Genomic DNA, 27772 nt, shown 5'->3' on the forward strand with positions numbered 1-27772 from the left:
AGTCATGGGGCCTTACCAGCTGATGCAGCAATGACTGGGTTACTTTACAGTAGTGCTCTGCTGCTGTGTGGGTATCTAGAGGCCCCTTTCCAAACTGCCTTTTTAATTTACTTAGTTAAGAATGTTAAACACAAAATAAAATGTGCACTTTCAAACATCACAGCAGCTTCTAGTCTTAAGCAAGAATTGTGAGTATTGTCTTTAGGACTCCACTCCCAGTCTGCCATAGATTTACTACATTATAATGATCACCCCATTTCATCTGGCTGTTCCACACTGTATTCAATGACTACTCACAGATTTCTCAGAGGTGCTGAGCTGTTCCTCTTTTTTAACTCACAGATAACGCATTTTTAAAGAAATATCTTTTCTTCAGGATTTTTTTTTAATGTGTCATAGATTTGCTAAATTAAGTTACCAATTCTTTTTCTTCCTTGAAACTTTAAGAGAAAAAATGCCAAGCTACAGAATATACTCTTCCAGCAATGATACGGGGTACTTCAGATTTTGGCTTTTAGCTATTTGTGTGGGTGACTTCAGAACTGGCTGAGAGTCTATCACATGGAAAAGTTCCAAGCTTGCTGTCTCAGCAACCTTTTATTCCGGAGTACCATATCGTTCTAAATCACCTTTCATTCTAAAGAGTGTACATTTTAGTCATTTGTGAGTCAGGGATAAAATGCACTCAGCTGGCTGATCATGTAACATGCTAGTTTTCCTTTACACAGCACGTGCATATGCCCTTTTTTCCTCCAAGCGCAGCTATTAACAACATTTTATTTCTTGCTTCTTTATTCATTCCTTAGCATCCTAGCCTCTTTCCCCAGCTCCCACCCCAGGTCTGGTTCTAAGCGAAGTTTACAGTTATGTCTTTTTCCCAAAGGCACACTAAATTCTAACAACTGGAATAGCAGATCATACCTTACATGTCACTCATAACATGTAAAGCTTTTCCTTAATACTAACAATGAACAGACATGCTGTTACACATTGTTGTGTAGGTTATTAGGCAAAAACACCTCTGAAAAATGTGGCCTCTATTCTGTAGCCAGCTGTCCTTTTCATCAGAATTCAACCTAGGCCACGATCTAGGCAGGCTGTCACCAGACAGTCAGGCAGCCTCAACTCTGGGGAAGTTAGACTGAAAAAACTACTTGCCCATCTGCATTTTGTTGGCACAATATAAACAGCTTATCTGAATACAATATGACCCAATGCCACTTCATCTCCACAGGAAACTGCAGGCTAGAATAAAAATGCTTTTGAAAGGGTCAAAGTCCCGCAAAGAAGTGATTTGGGGTCAAAGTCTGATTTCCTATGCAGGTTATAGTTACCACTGATTTCATAAGGAGTATGCAAAAAGAGTATGAAAAAATTTGTCAACATTAGCTCTGAGTCTCCTGAGGCTTTAAGCTATTTAAACATGGTTGCTTTTTTCCCCGATGTAATATTAATTATCTTTCAGACAATGACAAACAAGAAGCCCTAATCCTATGGCAGCAGTTCGCATTTGAGTTCTGCAATAATGGATCTGTATCAGAACGTCAGCTCTAATACAGAAAAGAATCTGAAATGAAACTCCTGCAACAAGAAGCATATTGTGGTCACCCTGTCCATCAACAAGCCCTTTAATCTTACAAATTTATTAAAATGCCACAGAGAGATGAGATGAAACCAGATCTAGTGCTAAGAGTTAAGACTCACGGCAGACTCTTTCATCTGTTCCGTCGGTGCAGTCCTTCACTCGATCACACCAGTAGGCACTCGGGATACACTGTCCATTTGAACACGTGAACTGCTGACTTGAGCATGTCCTTCCCGCTGCAAGAAACAGGCACTCAATCAGTCTTTTCCATCAACCAAGATTTTTTACGCAGAAAAATATTTTCCCTCTTCCTCTTTAACTACTGCATCCTTCTCAAAAATATAAGACTTTCTCCCCCTGTACCTTTGTGTACTCAAGGAGATTAAAGAACATTTGACAAGCACACAGCAGATAACACAACTCTATGAGGCCTTCTGTAGCCTGCAAGGTCACTGCTTTTCTCCACTGAAGGGGTTGACCTCTAGGTTAAAAACTACCTCCCTATAATTGTTCTGCCTAAAAGATGAAATTACCAATTCCCTCTGTTTTAAAGTCTTCTCTATTATTTTGTTTACTGGGTCAAAATCTGTCAGTAACTGTGCTATTTAGTCAACTAGAATACCACAACATAAACACAGCAGAGCTGGAGGTAAGGCACTGCCTTCTAATACAGCCAGGGTCTCAACAGTCAGGAGTATTTTACATTCATAACTAACAGAGGATCAAGAATTATTATGTCTCTTCTCGTGACAGCTGTGTCAGTGAAAGCAACCACATAAAACTGTGCAATCCCACTTTGATTCCACTACAGCTAACTTAAACTCTCTATTCTTCTTAGGCAAATTAATTGAATCTGTGAAGATATGAAGGGCGAAATTACTGCTAACTTTTCCTCCTTTCTGCCATCTGCACATTTCTTTCTTAAGAACTCATGCTATATCTCAACACCATCCCAGTCTATACACTGGCATTTGGTCTGCTGCTTTACAGGGGCTCTCTATTCCTTTCTCTGTCAACAGCGTTACCAAAGTAAGATCAGCTACTGGGATACTAGCGTCATGAGGAAAAAAAAAAGAGCAAGACAGTAAAGTAAAAAAATTTGTTTTAATTCTGCATGTGTGACTTCCAGAGCTGTCGGTCATTTTTCTCAGCAAAAATTTTTTAACATTTCAAGAAGGAAAAGCTCCTTCAGGATTCCCAAGCAAAGTCCCTTTAGAATAATAAGGACAAATACCAGGATATGGCTCAAAAACAGCAGCAACAGCACAGTGTCACTGTGTAGTTACTAACACTCAGGATTAACCAGTACATGGAGAACAATGCTACAGTGACCCAGTTCAAAAGTCAACTCAGAGCTGCTGCTCATTTTGTATTCTGTATCTACAGATTCTTTAGTTAAAATATAACCAGCACTTGTGCTGACACCTTCTCAGAGGAAGAGGGGAGCAAAAGGCAGTTAACGTTAGTCCCAATTTTTCCATCCTCACTGGGGACAAGTGTCAAGATATAAAAGCACAAACCAAGTCTGCAGGCAAAATCCTTCCAGAATTTAAACCTGTGAACCTCCCCAGAATCAAGGATGTTAGTGGGCAGCTGCAGAGCTGTTCAGTTTAAATAATTCATCCAAAAATGATACATAGAATCAAAAGGAAAATAAATCAATTTTATCCTCAGCACTTAAAGTAAATTCTAGTACTAGAAGTAGCAGGCAATCAGTTCTTTAGGATACTACAACACTTGTTCTTCCTGCCTTATGCAGTAACATTGAGAATGTAATTTGGTGCAATACCATCTCAGTTCACTGTTCATCATTTCAGCACATACTTAACTGTATGTACCCCTTAAACTGCTTAGTCACAAAATTCAAAAATCAGAGTAACATATTTTATTATTATCAGTATTTATCTTGCTATCAATACTGAAAAAAGAAAGAGCCTATGGCTATGGCATTTAGGCTGCTAAATTATTTCTTTGCTCTAAAACATACAGAGAACATTAAACACTTCAATTGAAAACAGCAATTCAAACATGATTAATACATTATTTAGCATATTAAAGTGAAATACTAACAGGAATTATGTCCTAAGATTAAACTGTCCAAATGATAATGAAAGACTAGACTCTCACCCCATACCAGGACTTTTGAAATTCCTATCTGAATATGAGAAAGAATGGCTCTGGTCATTTTAAATAATAATGGCATTAAATAGCATCACTGAAGATGGTACAAGAATCTTCAGCAATGTTTTACTTCAACTGACTGATAATTCCTCCTTTTTTATATACATATAAATTTAAAAATTTTCTAGAAATAAGTGAACTCTTTTTTTTTCATAATTCTGAGATGCCAGTGTGAATTTTGTTATGCAATGAATAAAGCAGCTTTTTCTGTGACTGAGACAGTGTTTGGACATCAGACTGTTATGTATTTGTCACCATTTTTGGAACTACTAAATTTTGTATCAACTATAAAACTAATACGCACTGCACATTTTTCTCCTCTTTTTAATTAACTGAAACATCAATGATTTTCAGATTTCAAGACCCGGAGATGTCTTTTTGGACATAGTTTCTGTATTTTATCTATTTCAAATTTCAGATTATTTCATTTCTATAAACTACTTTAGAGAGACTCTTCTGGTAAAAGCTGTACTTACAGCAGACTTGTTTCTGTACAATCTCAATACGCTGCTCTGTGAATTACCTTTTTTCACAAAGCTGCTATAACATTAGAACTTAAATACTTACGACATTGTTGATGCTCATCCGAGCCATCTTCACAGTCTTCCTCATCATCACAAACCCATGACTGTGGAATACATTCGCCATCGGTCTGACACTGAAACTGATTTCCCTCACAGGTAGGTTGTGCTAGTGTAAGCAATGAAAAAAATTTGTCATTTCACAGACATCGGGGAAAGCACTTTCAAAGAAAACAGTTAAATAAGGAAAAGACGACTTAAAGTTCAAGTGTCAATTGACTGTAACTTCCACTAAACTCATGAAGCATTTGACAACCAAAGCAAATGGATAGAGTAGGGAGGGGAAAGTGGACTAGCAGAAGGATGGTCAAAGGCAAAATTTAGTTTAGTGAATTCCTGCATATGAATCTTCAATTTTGTATCCTTCCCTGGAGACACAGGCTCCTCTAGAAGGCAGGTCACAGCAAAACCTTAAGGCTCTGAACTGCCCTCTGGCAGAGTCTCTTTTTTTCCACTTATATATGCTACCTTCCCTAGTCTCACAGGGGTCTGTTCAATTGCTCTCACTCCACCTCAGGTGCTCTATGTCTGATGGGAAGGTCTGTCAAAACAAACTCATGACTCTTCTCTGTGAACTCATAAGGCAAAAAGTGAGGGTCAGGTCAGAACAACCTGAACATTGTTGTCCCAGCTCCACTCTGTACTTTTCAAATAGCCAAACAACAGGGAGCCATTAGAGAGAAAGTTAAAAATAAATGTTTGAAACTGTGTTACAGCTTACTGCATCCCTAGGTAATACGCCTGGGAAGAATCACTAGCACAACACAGTACAGTAGACAGGACTCCGGTCTTAATTTTTTTTTTTTTCCCTCAGGATCATGTTTTTGCAGTACTGTGAAGTCAGCTAGAAACACTTTGTGCTCATGGGATGATATGCAAGCACAACTACCAAAGTAAACAAAGCATCAAAGGAGAAAATTAAATCACTTTGTAGATTTAGAGTTGAGAAGTACAAAATTACATTAGAGGTAATTAGAGGAATAAAATCGGTCACATACTCCAAACAATGCACTTCATACACACTTTTTTCCAATTCTGTTTTAAGAACCAAAGAATAATCTTGCAATATAATTTTAACCTTAGACCAGTTTTAAACAGTTCAAAACTATCTTCCTAGACATTTATGTGCCCCACTACCTATAGCATGTTAACATACTGTTTTTAAAAGCACAATTGATTGAAAAATCCTGCAAAGTTTAATTTTCATCTTCCTAATTCATTACATGTATGAAAATGACAACAGCTCAACTTCCCACTTATAACTACGACAAATATAATAAGTGTCCAGTAGGGATTTTTTTTTGGTCTTTCACAAAGTCAACACGAGTTTTACCTACTCCTTGTTCAAAGCCCAACCACTTCTTTCCAGCTGCAGTTCAGAACTAAGCTGAAATAACAAGCTGTAGGACAACACCATTTTGTTTTGCTAGTTTAAGGCATTCTTCATCCAGAACTGCATTAGTTTTTAGAGCTAAGTAAAGTGCTAAGCAACAAATCAGACTGCCAAGCTGAGTGAATGACCTCCAATTACTATATGGGTCAAGCAGCAAAGAAACAATCCAGTCTGAAAAGAACCAACCTCACTCTCCATCAGCTATGGGGCAAAAACTGGCCTAACCTTTAAGTGGGCAGATAACTGCACCAGCCCACAAGACTTCAAAGAACATTAGAACCAAGAAGGTAAAATGCAAGTGAGTTCCTGAAAACAGACTGTGGAGGAAATGTCTTCATTTTCACAACTTTTTAACATTCAGCTTGAGAGAATCTTTGTGCATAGATATTACAGCCTATCTGAATGCAATTGTTGTCCCTGAGCTGCTGTCACTGAGGATAAGATGACCAACTCTAGACAACTAACCAAGACTCTACTTAAGGTGCAATAGGTACAGCTTGTTGTCCAGGGCCTGAGAGATCAAAAAATTTGGAGCGCAAGTGATGGTGGTAGCTGTATGTACATCCAATATTCAGGATTACTGCAATAATAGAGTACAGTACATTTGTACATGTACTTAGAACATCAGTCATCAAATGAAGCAGCATTATTGGACACTCAGATTTTTAAGAGAAGGCTAAGTCATGTTAGAAGTTGAGCACTGCTTGATTTTCTGACTACCAAAGCCAATGGACTCAAGAAATACGATTCTTAAGAATAGCCATCTCAAGACAACTAGTTTTCTCCCCCTCCAATATTCATTCTTGTACCACAGGTACAGTAGAGCACACTGGAATCTCAGTATTTCTCATATTACACAAAAAGTTGCTCTATAGTTGCTTCACTTACGACAACCAGCTTCATCTGTATCATCCGAGCAGTCTCTAGCCCCATCACACCTCCAATCTGCAGGAATACAGCGACCATTTCCACAGCGAAACTGCCCTCGCTCACATCCTGTGGTAAAGCAGAGTAACAAGCAGCTTAGCAATACCAGCACATAAAAACAGATAGCTAAACAACTGTAATCTGTACCTCACCTTATGGCATGGAAAGGAGAGAAAATAATATTATGACAAAACAAAAATATAAATAAGTATATATATATATAAAAAAAAAAACAACCAATGTCTACACACTCAGTTAACCAAAAAAAGAAAAGAACTGGCTCTAAATCTGGACATTTCCCAACTAAATTGCTAGAAAGTTCCCATAATTTTAATATTTGTGTATTATATCAACAACAAAAAAAAACCCAAAACCAGGAAAAATAACCCAAACAAGTCTCAGAGGAGCACCTACACTGCAGAAACTTATTTAAGCAGTAATATATCAATTTTAAATACACAAGCAGTATAGACTTAAATAAAGGTAGGGCATAATTTTCCACATTATTTCTAAGGGCTAAACATGCTAAACATTAGTCCTCCTCAGAGTCTCTGAGGATTTAAAAAAAAAAAAAAATTAATCCCCTTAGCTGATGTGGAAATCTAGTTTCAGCAGTGACTGCTTGACAGTATAGAAAGACCTCAGTTTTGTTTTGTTTTTTAATAATGACCTAATATTTAAAATCTTTCCTCTGAAGTACGAGAAAGCATGCCTTCAGTCAACATTTGAATAGCAAATATTTTTAAAACAAATTAAGCTTTCAGACATTTATGGCTGATCAAAAGCTATCCTGCTGTCATTCCCTCCTGCTTGACCTACTAAGGATTAAGACCTGATAAAGAAGTATTCATTCCCAGGTGTAAATGCAGCTGGATCAGGCCTTTATTAAAGTCAACTAATAAAATCTCCAGTCCCATAGGAAAGAGAAAATGCACTGTTTATGGCTTTTCGTTGTGACTACAGCCTCATAAAAAAAGGAGAGAACAGTTTTATAGGTCCCCAAAACAATGAGCTATAGCATAATTAGGTTCAACAGAGCTCTGTTTCATGTTAATCTGTTGTCAGCACCTCAGCAAAGGGAACACTGCGGTAGTGGCAAAGCCCAACTCTGGAAAAAAAAAAAAATCCTGTTTCCTGATTTACTTAATAGCCATATGATAAAACTATTTCTTTCAATTATTCTGAGAGATTTGTCCAGAGAAGATAACCTCAGTACACATAAAGCACAACCACCTACTTTTTGAATTCTTGATGACATAAATAACACGCTACCCTAACTTTCATGTAAAAGCAGGCATATCAACACTGTCACATAAACACAGTCAAGTGATGTATTCCTAAGGGATATAGGCAAGCTACTTAATGCAAGGAATGTTCAAATCTGATTGTCTGGTAGCGACATCCTGATTTATAATGTATCCTGCAAATGGTCAAAAATTTCACTTGGATAAATGGTGGTACGGAGTGGTACAGGAGTATGTTCACCCAAATACCTTCTATAGACTAATGCATGATGGTGGTTGGTGGTGCAGGTCTGGGGTTGGTGGTGCAGGTCTCTTATCAACTACCTTTAAAACACAACAACCTCCCTTGCAAAAATGCCCTGAAGGAATGTACAAGTTCACTCTGGAATCCCAGGCCCTCTTGCTGAATTTTGCCCTACAAAGCAACATTTCCATAGGAGATTAGCAGTTAAAGCTCTAATAAACACAACACATAAACCACTACTTATCAATTGGAATTACTATGCAAAGCAAACACTAAATCTGCTTGTATATTTAGTATATTATTGCTACTCAAAACCACTGGAATATTCGTAGCCACTTAGAAAGAAGTTACAAAACAGAAGTATATCTGCATCCACATGATTAGAATTTCTAATGAAACAGATGCTTACAAACAAGCAATATAAGCAGTTTATATATTATTTATGAATAATAAGTAATCAAAAAAATTTCAAGCACTATGTGTAACACTGCTAATTTATTTTGCCTCTCTTGTATTAAGTAACTATAGTTAAACATACCCTTACAGTGATAAAAATGAGGAGATAACACTAATAAACTTTTTAGAAAGCATTATAAACATAGCAGCCTTTGTACAGTATGAGAAATGGTAACTGAATGTTAACAGAAAACCTGCAAATCACGCAGTTCTCCTACACTCTGTAATACTTTGCAGAATTATAGTTTAAGTTGCTCACACCTACATACAGTAAGCGCTGTATCTATGTCCCTTTATACAATTCTTCAGCAGACCTCTTATAATTCATTTAAGGCAGTAGGCTTTTCAAATGTTACCTTCTATGCTTCCTTATAACTGAAGGCAAAAAGCTCTGAAACACCTGTAAAAATACAAAAGACTGATACTTCACTTATTACTGTTTTATGCTTTCTTTAGAACAAAAAAAATTACATAGCAGATAATGATGTCAATTCATTAAAAACACAATATTTGAAAAATAAGTAATACGGAAGAAGTAAAAGTGTCAGTAAAATAAGCAGTATCAAAGGCACTTCTCGAAAAGGTTCTAAAAAGCTTGTGTTTTAACTGCAAACAAAAACAATTCTAACTTTGATAAAGGAGAAAGTGATCAGGGGGAAAATTCGCGATTACAAAATTACTGCTATGAATACCCAGGAGAAATATCCAGAATGAAAGAAAAACAACGTCAGCAATAACCAGGTTTGTTACTATAGACAACTATAGAGACCATTTTCTCAAAACTGAACTGTACATATTCTGCTAAAAACAAGTACTGGAAACTTCGGAGATTTGAAGAATTGCGACTTAGTTAATTTGAATTTAGTTATATATTTTAAACAGTATTAAGTAAAAATGTTGCAGGCATTACCCACACTCTGACTAGTAACGATCCACAGAAGCAGCATATGGACTCCAAAAGGACTATTTCCATTGGTATATGCCATGCAATGTGAGCCTGCAGTACCTGGGTTTCAGCAAGAGCGGGGACTGTCAGAAGGCAAGGGGTATCTGCCTGTTTATTGCCATTATTTGAAGCCTCAATTCACTGAAGGATTAGTCATTAGTAATTTTATGGAAGGTTTTGCTTTCAGTAAGGGATTTTTTTTTTTAAATGCCAAAGCAGCTTATGAATCAATCAGACATTGCCAAAAATTAATACTAATGAGCTAATTTCCATAGAAATTCTGATTTACTCTGACAGATGCTGATAAACCCAGACACCTCTTTCAGGCAAATAGAATCCTGTTAGCAGGACTCCTGGAGGAAATAACCACCGCATTTAAAAACAAGCAGTGAAACCATTAGTCTTCACTGTCATGCTTAAAATTTGCTAATAGAAAAGAATCTAGGTGACTTTTGAAATATCAAAATTCAGAAATTATTTAATTTTTGGTGTTGCTCTACTTTTACTATAATTCAGTTTTAGTATTCTGACTGTGATTAAACCACTACTAAAGTGTGGACTAAAAAATGCATGGCAGACCTTAAGAATCACACCAGAACATATATAAGGAAGAATCTCTGGGCATTAACAAAAATAATTTTGAAACATAAGATCTGTTTCAACTGCTCAATATTCAGGAAAACGCCAAGGAAAAAACAAATATATGATATCATCTTTAATATAAACCAGTCTAGTACTGAAAAATGCCAACGAAAGATCAGAAGTATTATTGTAAAAAATACAATGCACTATTTCTAAACTTCTTGCTACAGGTACTATCTTTGGGCTTTATGCTAACTTTGTCACTAGACTTTCCATAGTTCTGTGTCTGGGATTCTTTTATAAGAGACTCCTGAGCGGATGTTTAAAGATTCACAATTTGCTTAGGTAAAAACAAGAAGGCTGGCGCTGAGTAAGAGCACAAAGGTTATGCCAGGTAGTCATTTTCCACTGGAATAAAGCAACATAATAATGATTTTGTCAGAGCAAAGACTGAACAAAACACTAACCAAATGAAATACATTTATTTTTAATAAATTAAAAGCAAAAAAAAGAGTATCTCTTATCAAAGGAAATAATGCAATGCAAGCCCTATTCAGTGCAATTCCCTTATGTTCTGCAAGACAAGTTTTGCCCAACAAGTTTTGCCTGCGTAAGAGTGAGGTATCCTAAGCTAAACCACTGCCAAGACAAACCCCACCGCCACTAGAGGATGGTAGTCAACCTTCACACCATTAATGAATGTTACTCAATGTCACATCAAGTCATACGGAACTCCGGCAGAAGAGAGAGAGGTTAATAGCTTCAGGCATTTCACAGCACAATGGTTTAACCCATAGGGCTACCGTCTTCAATAAGCAGGCAAGGACATTACACCCTCTCGGCTCCCTCTGTGCTTCATTTGCCCCAATATGTTTCTGTAGAAATAGTTTGAGAATTAAAGCTTAAATTCAGTCTTCTTGTATGAAAACTAGAATGTTATGTTCAGCTTATAATGGAAACCAATACTGCCTTACTCTGCTTTACTCCTTGCATTACTTTAGACTCCTTACAGTTCCTCTCCGAACAGTTTTAGTCTTTTCTAATTCTTTTCATACATTTTCTACCTGCCCATTCAACCTTGAAGTCCCTTATACTTTTAACTTTGATTACAAATCTTTTTAATTACATTTGTCATCCACAGATTAAGGGCACCATGACTGTCTATTCTGACTATACAGAATAGGCCAAAACCCCTCATTCGTTCTTTCTTCCTTGTGCTCACGATATCTTTGAGAGCTGCTAACACCTCTAACAGTTAAGCTTGGATGAAAGATTTAAAGTAATGAAGAATGGATTAAGCCCACAGTAGATTGTACCACCCTCAAACTGTCCACTCAAAAATGAAACTTATACTGCTGCACTTACACTTCAGGAATCATCTCTCTCAACAGATTTTTTGTGTTTAAGAGAGTGACGTTCTTCAAGGCAATATTTTTTCAACTGACAGTTTCACCTTTAACACATCTGCAGTTTTTCAACAAATAAATGCAAATTAACTGTACATTACAAGTCTTTTCCACATAAATTTTGCAAAAATAAAAGTAAGTGACAAGCTCTCTTTTCTTCCTTTCTGCCTTCCAACAAAAGGTACTCTTTGTTCCCCCAAACAGAACAGCCCACGCCAGTGGCCTTGCAGGTAGAAGAATCCTGGAGAGTCACCTTCCATAAACTTTGATATCAGATTTTTGCCTAGGTTAATTACATGTCAAACAGCCCGAGGTTTTGGAACGCTCAGGGAGGGGAAGCTGAACTTCTGTCTCTGTTCCCCCACACCAATGAAGAAAAAATTAAAATCCATAGTTCAGGAAAAACCTTTACTAATTATTGCAAAAATGCCCTGTGATACTGAAAAGTAGTGTTCTACTAGCAATTATAATAGGCTAGCAATATAAAATGAACAAAGATTATTTTCCTCTGACAAAGAAAAATTGAGGCTGATCAAATTATGCTGAATTTCATATATTTGAGACAATATTTAACTTTCAGTACTCTGCAAACTCCATTATGTTTAATACTAACTATTCAGATTAAAAAAACACAAGCATTTATAGGTATTACGGAAAGCAGTACAGTATCTACCTTCAGTCTTCAAGACCTTGCAACATAGAATACCTTTTGTACCTGCGTGTTACAGAAATAATTTTAACTGACAATATCAACAAAAAGACAGAACAAATATGAGCCTGCACCCACTTCACATGACTGCAAGATCTCTGTACACAGATTGATAGGTAGACAGGGGACTATTCAAGGGACAATCTGACACAGAAGAGCTGCAGTGCCAGGGAGACAGAGTTACAGTGTTAATAGGGAAGTATAGGATTTCTATTACTGAATTATTATCCATTGACATATTATAATGAGACCATTATTAGTAAAATATCATCTACAAACTCAGTAGTTGATCAAGGATCAAGGACTCTTTCTGCCTTGCACTGTACAAACACTTAACAAAGAAGGGTCATACCCTAGATAGCTTGCAGCATAAAGACGGTGGGCACTTGAACTAACCTGGGTGCCCCAGTGTCAAAAGCAAAGGCCAAACGGTGCTGTTCTTCCCTTCACCAACGCATTTTCATATTCTGCAGTTTCTCCAGTAGCACTCCAGGAAGTCACAGCACATGAAAGGCACACTCAGTTTTGCTGATATATTTATTAACAGCACAAGAAACAAGGCACATACATCTTGATCCTTCCTATGGAGGGGCTTCCAACCTTCTACCAATCAGTGTTGGAAGGATTCCTAGCCAGAGACTCCATCTCTAACACTGCTGTGTTTAACAGTCATCAATGTACTACACAAAAGTTGTCTACTCTGTTTTTGAGTCCATTTATTCTTCTGAATGCCAGCAACATCATGTGATACATGTGCAGAAGTCCTTCATTTCTTTAATTTGACTGTTTTATTAAGGACTCCCTAGCCTCCAAGCAAACATGCAGACATTTTAGGAAACTTTCTGGTACACAAATCATACAGATTATTTCAGATTTGGGGGGGGGGGGGGGAGGGGTGTGCGGAGGAGAGGAACAGGGATGATAAAGGACTGAACTTGAAGCAACAGATCTGCTTCTCCACTAACTGGACTAAGAGATTTGGCTTCCAAGTCCCAGCTGCACAGCTTCCCCAAAAATAGCTTTTGCTCCACTGACCAGCAGAAAATGATACTTCTAGCTCTTCTCCCTAAAAAATCACTCACATGTAGAACTTTATATATTAGTGGATTATAAATAGAGCTGATATCAGGAGGGTAAGAGGAATGAAAACAGAAGAGAAACTTAAGTTTAATCTTTGCTCATTTGTTTCTTTCTGTAAGCCTACCTGGATATGCAGAGTCTATTTCCATTTCAGATGAATGAGCTAGATATTCCATACTCACAGGAACGCAAATTTTGAGTAAACCACATCCCGAGTTCAGTGGAATGATCGATATCAGAAAATGTAATAAACGGATCTTGCCTGTCAGAGTAAAACCCAATACCTACATTTTAAATTTTTACTCACTGATTTTTAAGAAAATACACCTTAAAATTCAAGAACAAAAATGAAAATTTTGTCTTTCAGTATGAACTTAGAAATACTATGTTTCGCTGCAGCAACAGCAGATATTTATGATTTCCCTTTTAAAACCACTTGCCAAGTACTTAAAAAAAAAAGAAGTCTGGAAACAGCAAGATCTACATTATATTCTATGTTTTGTGTCTGCATGCTCTTGCACACACAGACACTTGTTAACTAAAACCATTGTTAAACTACAGCATCAAATCTCATTTTAATAATGCTCACATGCAAAATCTTCTTTAAAAAAATACTTAAAATTAGTGTATTCTATGTTAAACTATTTGTTTTCAGTTAATACAGTTATATAAGGACTACAGATTCATTTCTGCTAATGCCTCAGCATAAATCCAAGAATTAAAGAAATTCAGGATTTTAATCTACTGAAACTAAGCAGGAAAGCTTTCCTGCAAAGAAAAAAGGGTTCAAGTCTCCTGCAGATATCAAGTTCAAAGGAATGACACTATAAATGCCTCTTAGCAACATTAAAGATATTCATAATCCTCATCCTTTCTACCTTATTTTAGCTTTATTAACTGAAAAAGCAATGAATGCAAACAGCCTGATAAAAATAGAAATTATTTATAAATTCATTTTTAACAAATCTATTAAATACTTTTTTCAAGTATAAACCCAAACTAATGATCAAGAGAACAAGCTCCTAATTTTCTGATAAAACACATACGGACCTCTTAGTAAAAACTCTCAGTTTTGGGTTTTTTTTTTTCTTAAAGCTCTGCTATTCAGAACAAAATAACTATGTTTTCTACGTTACCACTTTTAAACCAGCCATTCTGGAAAAAGAAAAAAAAATTAAGATATACATTATTTTAAAATTATTCACACTGATCCTGAATGTAAAAAAACCCCAAACGTCTTTAATATAAAGTCATGACCGTTTTTTTTTCATACATGCTTAGAACCAGCACATATCCATACTGCGTATCTTTACCATCATACAGTACTATAAGCAAATTAATCAAAATTAAGTTCCTTTATAATTTTGTTTCATTTCATACACTTTTAAAAAAGCAACAAATAAACCCTTACTGTCTTCTTAGTCCTATAACAAGGAATAAGAACTAATCCTTTTAAGCAAGGGCTAATTCTAACAGACAGGAGGTGGTACGGCTTTCTACTGATAAAGTAAATACTCCTCATTTTGAACAGACCAGGTTCCTCCTTCTGTTTAAGTCATTGTCAAATTTCTTGTAATTCAGTGATAACTGAGAATTAGTCATTAATTTTTGTTGGACACTTTCTTTAACCCAAACTGTACATAAAGTATTTTCCAAGGTGAGGTGAATAAAAACTATTTTTATTCCTTTCTTAGAGAATTTAGTAATGTTATTATCTGTATGGCCAAATTCAAGAGAATCGGTATTTGCAGTACTGAAAGATTAGCCTTCACAATATAAAAATATATTTCAGACACATTGCATGTAAAGCACATGTTCTGCACTAAATTGGATAACCTTAACCAGTGGTCTTGACATTAGGCATCTTAATCCACATAAATCAATTGTGATGGTGTTAGCTGGGTAAGCGAAGCAAGCACTGTGGATGTCTAGGGACCTCTCCTAAATCCCAGAAGGTTCTTTTTCATGAATGGCACATTAAATATGCAAAAATCTGTTCTAATTGACCAAATGACATAAAGAGGAAGAACAACAAGCCAACGCAGGAGAGATAAAGACACCCCCAGTTACTCACAGAAGGAAGCATCCCAAGCATTTTCATAAGAATGAACCTTGCTAATGGCCCCAAGGCTGCTGTAGAATAACAATTGGGTAAGGGGGGGAGGGGGGATGTACGACCAAAGGAGAAAAATCTTCAAGACTAGGAAGTATTTACAACTACACAGCATGTGGAAAATGAAAAACAGTGCTTAAACAACTTAGAGAGAACACATACAGTACATACCACTGAGAAAGTCCGATAGATGCAGTAGCAGATGTTAAAACAAACTTCTCGGGAAGCTACTCTCAATTTGAGAGTTGAGCTGTTTTTTAAATAAATTTTCCAACCAGCGTGCTGTTTGTTCTCAAAATTAGATCCCATGCTGAGATGGTGAACTGCATTCAATTCAATCATGCTCTCCTGAAAGCTGATGGGTCATTGTAGCACTAAGAATCAGCCTCAGTAAGAGCTTTCCAATACAGTTTGAGAGTGAAATTGTGTAATTTTTTATATTTCTCTTATGTATTATTGCTAGATTGAAAATTTCTATGCAACATATAACACTTTGCCAAATCATAAACCTTACTGGAATATTATATCACAAGTTATTAAATGAAAAATGAAACTTGTCATGCAAAAAATAAACCACTTTACAGATAATAAACACACTAAGCACATAAAGTGAAAGCTATTTCTCTCTTCCTGCCACAGAACCCGTATCTGTAACAAAAATCTTCACTATTTGAGTAGCACTATCGTAACTATTGGGACCCTAAATAAGAAAAGACAATTTAAGCTGTGTCCCAAAGCTTCACAGGGTACTAGTCATCATTTTGCACTTCAAAAATAGTGAGTTACTTGCTGCAAACTAAACATGTGAGAACATTTTCAGAAAAGCAGAAAAACTGAAGTATCAGTACAGAATAGATAGATCATATGCTACAAGCATCTAGTGTGCCTAGAGAGACATTCTAAGGCTACTTACTACTACTGTCCATGACGTTAGGAACTACATATATTTCTTCAGATGCATTGACACTCATCACATTTCTCCCTTATTCAGTAGTGACCCAATTTCAGCTAGCAGCTCATAGCTACAACTGGTCACTCCTTATCAAGCTTCTTGAAAAGGAAATTCCATGTGCTAAGGCAGGCCTAAGCAAAGGAAGGATCACCTGAACCGAAACAACCATGCTGTCCAATGTGCTCACACAAAATGCAACTTTAACTTAATAGACCTGAAAGTGAAGCATAAGAATTAAATCATCTTTCGGCTATTTCTTTTTTAAATGTGGTATATTTTCTTTATAGTTTTCAGTTTAAAAAAATAATTAAAAAAAAAAATCCATTCACCCAAACAGTTATACTAATGAGTTTTTCAAGTCCTTGAATTCATCAGAAGAGGCTAAACACAAGAAATATCATCTCCCACTGAAATACTACCCTCCCTGTGAGCCCCAATGGATGCATTTTACTTCGATCTCCCCTAAGCAGCCAAACTCTACAACTGTCAGATTTACTCGCCCATTTGGATTTTTTAAGGATACTTGATCCTGCTGCTACTTTCCTTCATTGGTGGCTGCTAGGCATAATATTTTAAGTAATTCTTTAACTTACTTTAGATAGCTACTCTAAGGAGCATCCCAGGCACAGAAGTGAGTAGCAGGGAGGAAGGTCTCCTGCACTAGCTTGTGTAGCTGGATAAACCCTACACTTGCTGCATCCTTGGAAACACAAGAGCATAAAAGTACTGCATACTACGTACACCCATCCAGAAGCAAGCACACAAAACCACAGGAAAGGCACAAGTCTCCCAAGTTTCACAGTGGTAGCATACAACATATAAATAACAGTGCTCACAGAACTGCAGGCATTTGCCTACAGACTTGCAACCTTTAAATCAAAATCCCTTCCTCATCGCAATAGTTTCCATCAGTCTTTCAAAATGCGTGCTAGGAAGAAGATTGCAATCACACCTGGTATATTGCTGGCCACAGAGCCAGTATCTGCATACTGAATGTTTAACAACTGAGATTTTCCTGACAACAACTGAGATAATGTGGGTGTCTCACTCTCTCCCCTACCTTATGAAATTCTTGCAATTTAAGGCTCTGAGAATTCATGACCCCTATTAGAAAAAGTTAAATAGGCCAGTAAAAAAGTATTGCACATCTTGGGGGGTAGGGGGGTGGGAAGCAATCGATTGCTGAAGTGTCTTTTTCTTTAGGAAACCAAACAAAAAACAAGAAGGAATGGTTTTGTTACCTAATCGGTGATAAAGTCTTAGTATGGATAAACTTTGTCAAGTGAGCTTTCACCTCACTCTTAAATAATTTAGATTTTGCTACTCATTATTTTATTGAATTTAACCATTTGTCCTTTAGTTTCTTTTTTCCTTAAACAAATCCAAGAGATATGGAAATTTCAAAAGGATTTAAAATTCAGCTTTAAAGTGTGGGGTTTTTTATTTTACTGTAAAATAACCATTTTATTACACACTCTGTGGCAGGTTTAATAAAGTTAAAAACTGCAAAATTAATAAAAGCTAGTATTAACAGCATTTTTGCATTTCTATTGTTAAATCATCATTTTTTTCAATTGCCTACAGTTAGAACACAAATTCCATGATAGGATATCACTTCTACAAGTGCCAAAGCAGCCCAGTTGTCACTGTTGCCCTCTTTACTCAGGCAGAGCTCCTAGTGAAGCAGATGGCTGGCCTGCCTGTGCAGAAAGACAGGCCACAACTGAGCTACGTCTGAGGCTTTATTCAGATTTCCTATTAGTTCAGCCAACAGAAATTTGTCAAGGCTCAGATTAGCTGAAATAGACACAGTTTAATTACTCCACTAAACACCCTTCATGTACCGCAGAGGTAACAAAAGGAATTTTAGTACTTTGCTACATTTACAGAATACTAGGAACAAAAATTCATTTTCAGGGAGGCTTTAAAGTACATTCTGTGGCTGGCTTAATATAGAAAAGTAAAAACTGCAAAGCTCATAAAAACAAGCTTGTATATTCATATGGAAGACACAACAAACTCACTCATTTCAGATACAAACTGGAGCTCATTTGTTTCACATGAAATGGTTTTAAAACTATTAGATCTCGCAGTAGTAAAAGTTATTTTCATTAATACAGTTAGAAGGCCAACAAAAACTGCAGCAGCATTCCGTGTGCTTGGTTATCATCCAACTCATTTATTGCATTGCAGGTTAAGAACAGCACTACAGTCCTGCTCAAAACTGAGCACATGAGCAGTCCCATTCAAGTCAAGCCATCTGTTTACATCAGACAACTTTACAAAAGAGTTTCCCGCAGTGCTAACACTGGTTCACTGTAGCCCTGATGGGACCACTCTTCTAACTAGCATGCTAGCCAAGTATTTCCTATATGTTCTTAGCAGTAGCATTAAGACCTGGTTGCATGGCCAGCTGAGCCAACCCACTGACTTACCATAGCAAAAAGGGCTCTCTCCTCCTCTCTCTCCTCCAACTCCTCTCCTTCTCCCACTTCATACCAAGGCTCACTTTATTTTCCAAACTCCAGTAACTATCAGACCTTTCTGCATGCTGCTCTAAATCACTAAGCCACCAGGAAACCACCTAATTCCCTAGGCCTGGTTTAGTTTTCCTCCAGGTTTGTAAGTGAAAGCAGTTCACAGAGAGGTCCGATGAGCAGTGGTACAAGCACAAAGCAAGCAGCAAGAATTCAAGGCTGGTAGCAACATGGGAATGGGACCCTCGAGGAGAGAGGGAAGGAGAGTGGGGCCTCTTGCTTCCAGCGGCAGTGAACTGTTCAGTTGGCTCATCACTTCACATGAAACTGTACCCTTAGATGACAAGGGCCTAATGACATCTAAATGAGGTCTCCCACTGGCGTTGAATGATGTGAACTTCACATAGTACACTTCCTTCTTCTGGGCAAACCTGGGGAGGATTATTGATATATGTATTTACTCCAGTTCTGCAGGCTCTATACTTCCTCAAACTAAACTAAATTCTCAGTGATATATTTATCTGAGTTGATAATGTGCACAAACAATGGTTTCTGAAGATAAAACCCAATACCTAGATTCTAAATATATCAGTGAATGGATCAGTTCCTGGGATATTTTGTGGACTAGGCCTTTTTTTTTTTTTTCCCCAGAGATGCCACAGAACACAAATAACCCCATCCTTCTTGCTCCACAAAAGCATGAGCCTGCAAACCCCATCAAAGGGAGTCCCTATTGGAATGGACTCCCATTCTTCGACTTGACTCAGCAGGGTGTAGTATCATGACCTGCTTGTGCAAGAAAATAATTGGGCAGACACACTGCTGTGCTGTAAACAGTGCCCTTTTGCTGAAGATCTGGCTTCTTGATTGTAAAACAAAGGCAACTTATTCATGTTAAAAGCATAAAATAGAACCGGTCATAAAAGTAGAACAATTTCAGTCAATTCTTATATGTCATTTCATTAATCCAAAACAAAACTTGTAACAGTGATCCTTAGATCTCTAATCCACTTTAAGCATTGCAAAACAAAGAAAACATTAAAAGCCTTGAAACCAACAGTAAAAGCTTATGGAATCCGCTAAAGGCTATCCATTCCATTAAACATTTCTATGCTTACTCATTAAACTTCATTTTCTTAAACTCTTCTAAAAGTGTGCTGAGTTAAGGAAGCAAAAAAGCAGTTAATAAAATGAACATTATCATAAGAAAGTGGACTTCAAAATGGATCTCAAACAATAACAAGCTATTAAAAGAGATGTTTACTCTTCACTGAATCCTGTTTTCTATCTCTTAGATCAGTACAACTCAGGAATAATTTATCCGAAATTAATGGAGTTGCACTGGGTTGACTCAGAAGAAACCTTGTTATTCCTTCATCTAGAAAGAGCTCAAGGTATCTTCAAGAATAAAGTATAATTATCAAATTATATAAAGAAGCACTTCAGTTTTAAATAAATTGAAAAGCAGCTCTGTCCTCCTTTGCCATATTTCAGTGTAAGCTATTAAAAAGAAGCTGACAAATTAGCTGATTATCATCACTAATTGGCCACAGTAGAATAAAAACATTAAATCCTCTCTAAATAGACCTGTAGATCATTAATTAGAAGGGACCTTTAATGTTTTTCAACAACGACTACTTCTAGAAAGTGTCATTTCCTTTGAAATATCTGAAGTGCTGGATGGTTCCAGCACTTTTTAAGCAGAACTCTAAAAGAGGAGAAACAATTATAAACTCCTGCTTTAAAAAGTGATAGTACAGTGTGATTCATAGTTACATATTTGTCTATCTGAAGAGTTTGCACAAGCTCTCAGATGTAAAAATAAGTACTGTAGGAAGACTGAATGGCTACAATGTGCCTGTTTACTGCTCAATTAAACAGAAGAGTATTCAGATAAAAAAATCTTGACAGAAGAGCCTCCAGGTTCGGTGCTAAATAATGAGAAGTTAAAAAAAAACCCCACCATTGGGCTTTGATCTGGCAATAATCTAATAGTGCAAGAAGACATATGGAGGGGGAAAGGCTGCAAACAATGTGATTGATTTCATGTCTATCCAGGAAGCCCAAAAGGAAAAGAATTAAAAGGTTTTAATGAAATTGCATTCTACCTTCCCCCCAAATGAATCTTTGCTCATTTCCTGCAAAACACATGGAAAGTAAATCTGGATTAAAGTAGGATCTCATTGCTCAAATTTCCAATCAGCTCAATATATGAAAGAAGGTTTTGGTTTGTCTAACAGGGAAATAGAAGCATTGCATACATCACACATTTATCTTAGTTGAAATCTCCTTAGATGGTCTGTCTCTGTCTTGACTCTTGTAGCTTAATTATTTACTGTAATTCTAGCATTTGGCATAGAACCTAAATCTAACTAGGTGTCATCCAATTACTGCTTTCAATTTTTAACTAAAATTCTGGGGTTTGCCCCATTCTTTGCTTTAGCTGATTACTTTGCAAATTCCTGATATGCTTTGCTGAACAGAATGTAGGAAAAAAGAAAATTCAAGAAAGGTACTAAAAGAGGGCTACTCATTAAAATGAACCATAAAAAAAAAAAAAGACTATCACTGCACAGAAATACCACTCATTAATTAAAATGTGAGAAGATAATAATGTGTTTCACTAATAGTTACTTTTAAATTGTCAGCCCTCAGGAAATAAACTAGTTCAAAGCCAGGTAGACGGACACTCAGTGGGAGTTTTGCTCTTGATTTTGTGTGAGTACATCTCCAAGAGAAACCAACAAAATTACACTACTGCAGGATTATGAACACTGCAGCCCCATAGGTCACGCACAATACCTATTAAATTGTACATCAGGATTGCACTGGTATATTAACTTTCTTTGCCATCCTTTCTCCCTTCTCATTACTCCAAAATCCTCAGTCCCCAAGGGAAGTCTCTCTCAGGGTCTTCAAACACTAGGTCTTGGCATGGGTGTAATCTTATGGACAGGCTTCTCTGTCATTTAAATGTGCAGTGTACAAGCGAGTATGAACACTGACTCTGGCCTGTCGCCTACAGCAATGTTGCTATACATCATTCTGCAGGTAGATTAAATAGATTTGAGTGAAGGCAATGTCTAAAAAACACTGAATTATTAATCTGGAGATTGAACTATTATAACGCTTGATGGAAAAGCATGTTTCTCCATGCCATTCTGGAAAGAGCTACTGTAGCTCTTCTCTATTTGGTCTTACCATGCCTATTCACTACTGGCCTCATTTCATGCAAATGTTCATTGTGATTTCTGAGATATGATATCACACCATAGAGAATCATTCTTAGAACAGCCTTCATTCTCAGACTAATAGAGACCTTATAATGGTAACAAATTTTATTCATACTGGCCTGGGATGCATTTAAGCTGGTGATTTAACATTGCAAAAATTTAGGGTGTAAATCAAACCTGATGCACTAAATTGTGTTACAGCAAAGTTTCTGCACAAATCACATTTTGCCAAGATGCATACAGAATAATCAGCTTTAATCAACCATCTATTATTTAATCAACAATATCTATTTAATTAATAGATAATCAACAACAGATGATTATCTTAAAAAAAAACTTAAAAAAAAAATCAGTAACTCACAGTTTACTGACAAGAGGAGCAAAAAATAAACACTAGAAGTCAACCTAGTTATGATCTTCTGGCCTCTTAACGCAATATAGAATCCAAAAATTAAAAAAATTAGCGCATATGTAGAAAGAAAGTCCATTAATGGAGTTGCTTCCATTTCCAGCTGCATTTCCAAGAATTCAAAGTTTACACACATACTACAATTATCAGCAAGAAAAATATACAGCCGGGCTAAGCAATCATTGATCTCATGTAACTCATAGCAATGTGAATTTGTCATCTTTGATTGCATACATGAAGCGTGCTAAAGAAATAAAAAGATCCGCCAGAAAGACAAAGGAGGCAAACAGCAATTTAAACATTGTAAACTATGCAATACAGTGCAATCATGGCCTTTACATAGCAACTTGGTACTTTGCAATAAATTGCAGCAAAGCCAGAATTTCAGTGAAAGTACATGCAAGTCTGAAAAAAGATTATATTTGTAACTTGCACTAATTAATTGAATTGGTGACAAAAATCAATACCAATGTCATTTATTAACTAACTCATATTATTTTAATACTAATCAAATTATTTTCTGGAAAATGTACATCATCTCTATTGAAAGTAGGTCATCAGGACCTAAGGAACACCAAAAAGCAGCAATGGAAGCTTAAGTGACCTGAAATATCTAGGTTACAGAAATATTAACTATAGTAGATTTGTGAAAAATGTTCTTAATACTTTGTGTCTAGAAAGAAGGGTTGTTTTTTATAAAGAAAAGCAGGTTTCTATGAATAATTTTTTATGTATGAATGATTTTATAAAGAAACTAAACTAACAATTCCTCTGGTGCTGAACCACTAAGAACAGAAAAAAATTCAAACAGTCTCAGATACTAAATCCTCACCAAAAAAAGTGATAAGGTGAGCCTGATAACAGATACTACTTGGAATATTGCATGAGTATGTAGATCTGGTATGCTCTGTAGTAACATTAAAGAACTCATTGTTCAAATGCAAAGTTGCCCTAGTGATCTCATTTGCCCTCTGCAAAACTGCTGAGAGTACAACATCCATCCAGTCTCTCTAGTTTATGAGCGTGAAGCACTTTGAGATCCCTCAAAACAAACATTAATGTTAGTCCCATCATGCTCCTTCTTGACACAACCTTCACTTAGGTAGCTTTTTAGATTCCAGATTAAATTTTTTCTGGTTGCAGTTACCCCACAGGAAACAAGGTTTATAGAGTAAAGATTGCAGAACCAGGCCCTGTACTACTGGCAATTACAAGAGGCAGTATTTTTATTCAGTTTAAGTGGCATGTTTAATGCCAATAAATCCAGAATTAGATAAATCATGGAAGAATCATGATACTGTCATTTGAGCAAGTGGTCAGGTGAAACTACTTCTAGAAATATCCAGCTTATACTGCGAACACTCAGGTATTGACAAAAAAGCCTTCAAAAACATAATGGAAGCACTGAAATACTGAGGATTAGGCAAGATAATATGATTTTCACCATTTTCCTTCTGAGCCTTGGAATTGCTTTCATGATTCTCTTAATGTTTCTTTTTTAAATGAGAGTCGGACACAATCTCAACATTCAAGGAGCTGGAACTTGAGGATACCAAATATTTCACAATAATAATCACAGTGTGACCAAGATTGCTATCCAGAGGTTTTACTAGTATCAGTTACCTGTTACTAAAACTATACTGTTTCGTTTGCACAGTTTCTTTCTACTTTCTACTCTGAAGGGGGGGAGGGACAAGACACCACAGTAAAAAACTTCTGTACTTCCACTGTCTATGATTGCTAATTCAAAGCTTCCCTCTGCTTATCCTGTCATTTACCAAGCACATCCCGAACAGTCAAAGTGGCTGCAAAGAAATAAATTTTTAGATCAGCACTGCAGCTTCCATTCTATCCAATGTAAAATAATAGTGCATAGGATTAGCTCTGCCCAGTGTGACCTCCTTGGCTAGAGCTTTTGCAGGTCTCCTGCTACACATTAGCTATCTCCTACTTCCCTGCTCGTAAGTGGGAGCTGCTAGCAGCAGTTGCAGTATAATTACTTACTTGATTCTGTCTAAGGAGCTTAAACTAAGGGCTGAGCAAAGAAAGCAGATTAACAATTTTAACGCACACGTAATACACAGACACACAACCAGCAGGACTGCCAGGTCAATAAATGGGGCCGAGGAAGTGCACTTCAGCCACTCTTGCTCCAATAAGGCAGGCTTCGTTTTCACTGCAGGGCAATTAAACTGTGCGAAGAGGGGGAGACAGGAAGAGATGGGCTCCAGTCGCGGGCTGGGGAGAGGACTGGAGACGCGGCTACTCCATCCCTAGCAGCCAGATTAGTACCAGAGGAGCAGCACTCAGCCTGCTCTGCCCGTCACATGCTCCCCGATGTCGCCTAGCAACAGCAAAGCCCAGAGAAAAAGTTCTCCCTCGCTCAACTTCAAATCTGCGTCTGCGACCTACTGAGGGGAGCTTATTGTGGCCCAGACTAAGCATCTGTTTCTCCCTTACAGCCTTCTGTAAGTGACTGCCTGTACCACACGTACGCAAGCCTGTCCACGCATAACCCCCCCACAGGCACAACCTGTCTACGTGCACGTGCCGCAGCCTGTGCGCGGCTCAGCAAAAACAACCCGAGGTTCAATTCTAGCGGTCACCAAACCTGCTCTTGGAACGCAGGTGAACTCTGCTCTGCAAAACCACCCACACTTCAGTAGAAAGAAGGGCACAAAGATCGCAAGGAAAAAATGCAAAAACTGTGGGGTGGTGGGTTTTTAAATTTTTTTGCCTTACCCACAGCCAGTCAGCAGTACTCGCTACAGCAAACGCTGCCCACTTGCATCTCTGTAAAACTGTAACTTCAGACCGTGAAGTTGCAAAGTCTGAGCTGTCCCTCCAAATTTAGCAACATTCGTGTGTTGCTGTCTTGTACAACCAGAAAAAAAAGTTTTTACAAACCAGAAAAACAATCAGAAAAAAACATCCTGGGGTAATTTAAAACCAAGATGAAGCGAAGCTAAAGAGCCGGTGATGTTTGTATTGTTTTTTAAGGCGCTACTTCCTTTTTCACAACAGAAATCAACTCCATCAAATGGCTCCTGGAAAGAGCCAACTGTCTCCCCTAGCTATTAGAAAGAACTCCTTGAATCGGCTCCCGTTAACCCTGTACTTTCAGGCACTTTGGTCTTTTTCTCATAGAAGTCCCGGGACAGGGGTGTGCTCCTTGTGGAGCAAGTCCCATTCCGGAGAAGCAGGAGCACAGCGCTTACCTTGGCAACTGCCCTGCATTATGCATGCAGTGAATAATATGAGCAGTTTGCAAGCAGTTGCTGCTCTTCCATCCATCCGATGGTGAGGTCCCATCTGGGCTGGGATGCTCCAGCTCCCTCAGAAGCTGGCTTCCTCGACTCCGGGGTGCTGATCTGCACAGCAGCAGCACAAGGAGCCTGGTGTCTTTTTCTTACCCCGCTAGTTGCAGAAGAAAGGCGCGTTCGCCTGTTGAGACATCGCGTTTTCTATAAACTCCCACCCTCCAGACATTGCATAAAGCTCTTTATACCCGGCGGCCCCGGAACTAGCATGCGGGAATCAGGCAGGGCTCCAGGCCCTGCAGCCACAGGCTGCCTCTGCCCCTCCTTCCACACTTGGCAGGACAGGCAAGATGCTTCCAAGTCCCTGCACTTTGCAGCCCTTATACCAGAGTCCATTGCTGCTGTATTTTGAGTAGGTCAGGGGAATTTCAGGTTGCAAGTGAGTGTGTCTCAGGTTTTAGCATCCCAAAGGCATACTCCCAACAAGGCAAGTATTTTTGACAACTTTGAAAAATGTCACAACGCCTTCTTAACCAATGCAGGGGATAAATCTTAGAACTTATTATTATTATTATTCCTCACAGAAATACTGTGAAAGGAAAACTGTAGGGACGAAACTTATTTCTGCACTTAGCAGATAAAATCAGTTTGATAAAATGCTTTGGCTGTGAATGCTTAAGGTATCAGATGGAGACACCTTACTCTGATTCTAACTCTCCAACAGCATATCCAGCACACGTGAAATGTCTGCCTGTGTTTTACTGCTGCCATTTCAGGAATCATATACCTACTAACAAAGGTAAAAAACAGTGCACAGTATCACGGGGGAAAGATAAAGATACCCTAATACTTCAGGTTGGAATGCAGTCTTGGGAAAAGGGCAAACATTCTGTAGTCTTTGTTTGCAGCATCAGAAGCATCATACAATAAACTGTGTGAAGTTAAATCATTATTTTGTTTTCTATTACTCAGAAATAGTCTTCCATGTAGAAAATTTAGTTATGCCAAGCTGTTCCTGTCTCTGTATGTGTGCACACATCCACATGCATGTGAACACGACTACTATGCATACATACCATGGGAGAAAGATGTATTGTCTTGCAAGAGGCTTTGTCAGATTAATTTTAATGACATCACCACCACCTTTATAAATTCCATATATCATTTATGTTAGCTTCATGTCATGTTCATTATACTGCAATGGTGTATGCTGCATGCTGCAACAGAACTTAAGTGATATTTCAAAGCATTAGCTCTTCTTTTTACCATGGACTGAAATTTCAATTAGTTGCCTGCATTATTCTTGCAAAAGTTGCAGAGGAACATATTGTTGCTTATTAGCAGGCTGTGATTTTTCTCCATGTCCTGTAGGGCTCTAATCCCCCTAAACCTTTCCGTAAAGGTTTTCTATCTATCAAGATAGAGAAGGGGGGAGGGGGTGAGAAGGGGGAGAAGATGTGAGTGTAGGCTTTTGCAAGGTTGTGATTTATGCAGGTTCAGGGCTGTTTGGTGTAGTGGTACGACACAGCACCGGGGTCAAGCCACAAGAAACACTGGGGGCAGATCAGAATATTCAATTAGCTTCCTGGCACCTCTGAATCACAAAGAGAGGATAAGATCTCTCCATCACAAGATCCAGAGCTGCCGGGGGAGGGGGGGGAACCTGCCCTCTTCAAATCTCTCTCCTCCCTCCCACCCTCTCTCCTTTCACTGTAGGAGAACAGTGCTTGAAACATTCCTTTCTGCACGGAAGGACTTTTCCTATTGTTGTTTTCTTTGTGTTTCAGTGTTGCCAACTTACTGGAATTCTTGTCGTGGTTTCACAGCAAGGCTCAGGCTGACCAAACGGAACCAGCTGCGTTTGTGTATGGGGCCACTGCTGCTTTAATCCCCCAACAACACCGATGGGGAGGGAAGTAAGGGATCCTCAGAGGGGAGCAAGCAGATCCACTCTGTACAGATGGGTGCCTGAAAAGCCAACACACAGATTGACC

At 37.8% G+C, this 27772-nt stretch overlaps 1 protein-coding gene across 1 annotated transcript in view; it reads right to left on the minus strand.

The window, feature by feature from the left end:
• Positions 1-25830, minus strand: part of LRP2 (LDL receptor related protein 2) — a gene marked incomplete at both ends in the record, with an annotated part of 128707 nt that extends 102877 nt beyond the window's left edge. The window contains 4 exons of the mRNA XM_082001851.1: positions 1705-1821; positions 4334-4456; positions 6629-6736; positions 25737-25830. Of these exons, the coding sequence (XP_081857977.1) occupies positions 1705-1821; positions 4334-4456; positions 6629-6736; positions 25737-25830 (442 nt within the window). The remainder of the gene's footprint in view (positions 1-1704; positions 1822-4333; positions 4457-6628; positions 6737-25736) is intronic.
• Positions 25831-27772: the final 1942 nt, after the last annotated feature.

The sequence above is a fragment of the Phaethon aethereus genome, assembly GCF_964289735.1.
Source record: "Phaethon aethereus genome assembly, chromosome: 6".
NCBI lineage: Eukaryota > Metazoa > Chordata > Aves > Phaethontiformes > Phaethontidae > Phaethon > Phaethon aethereus.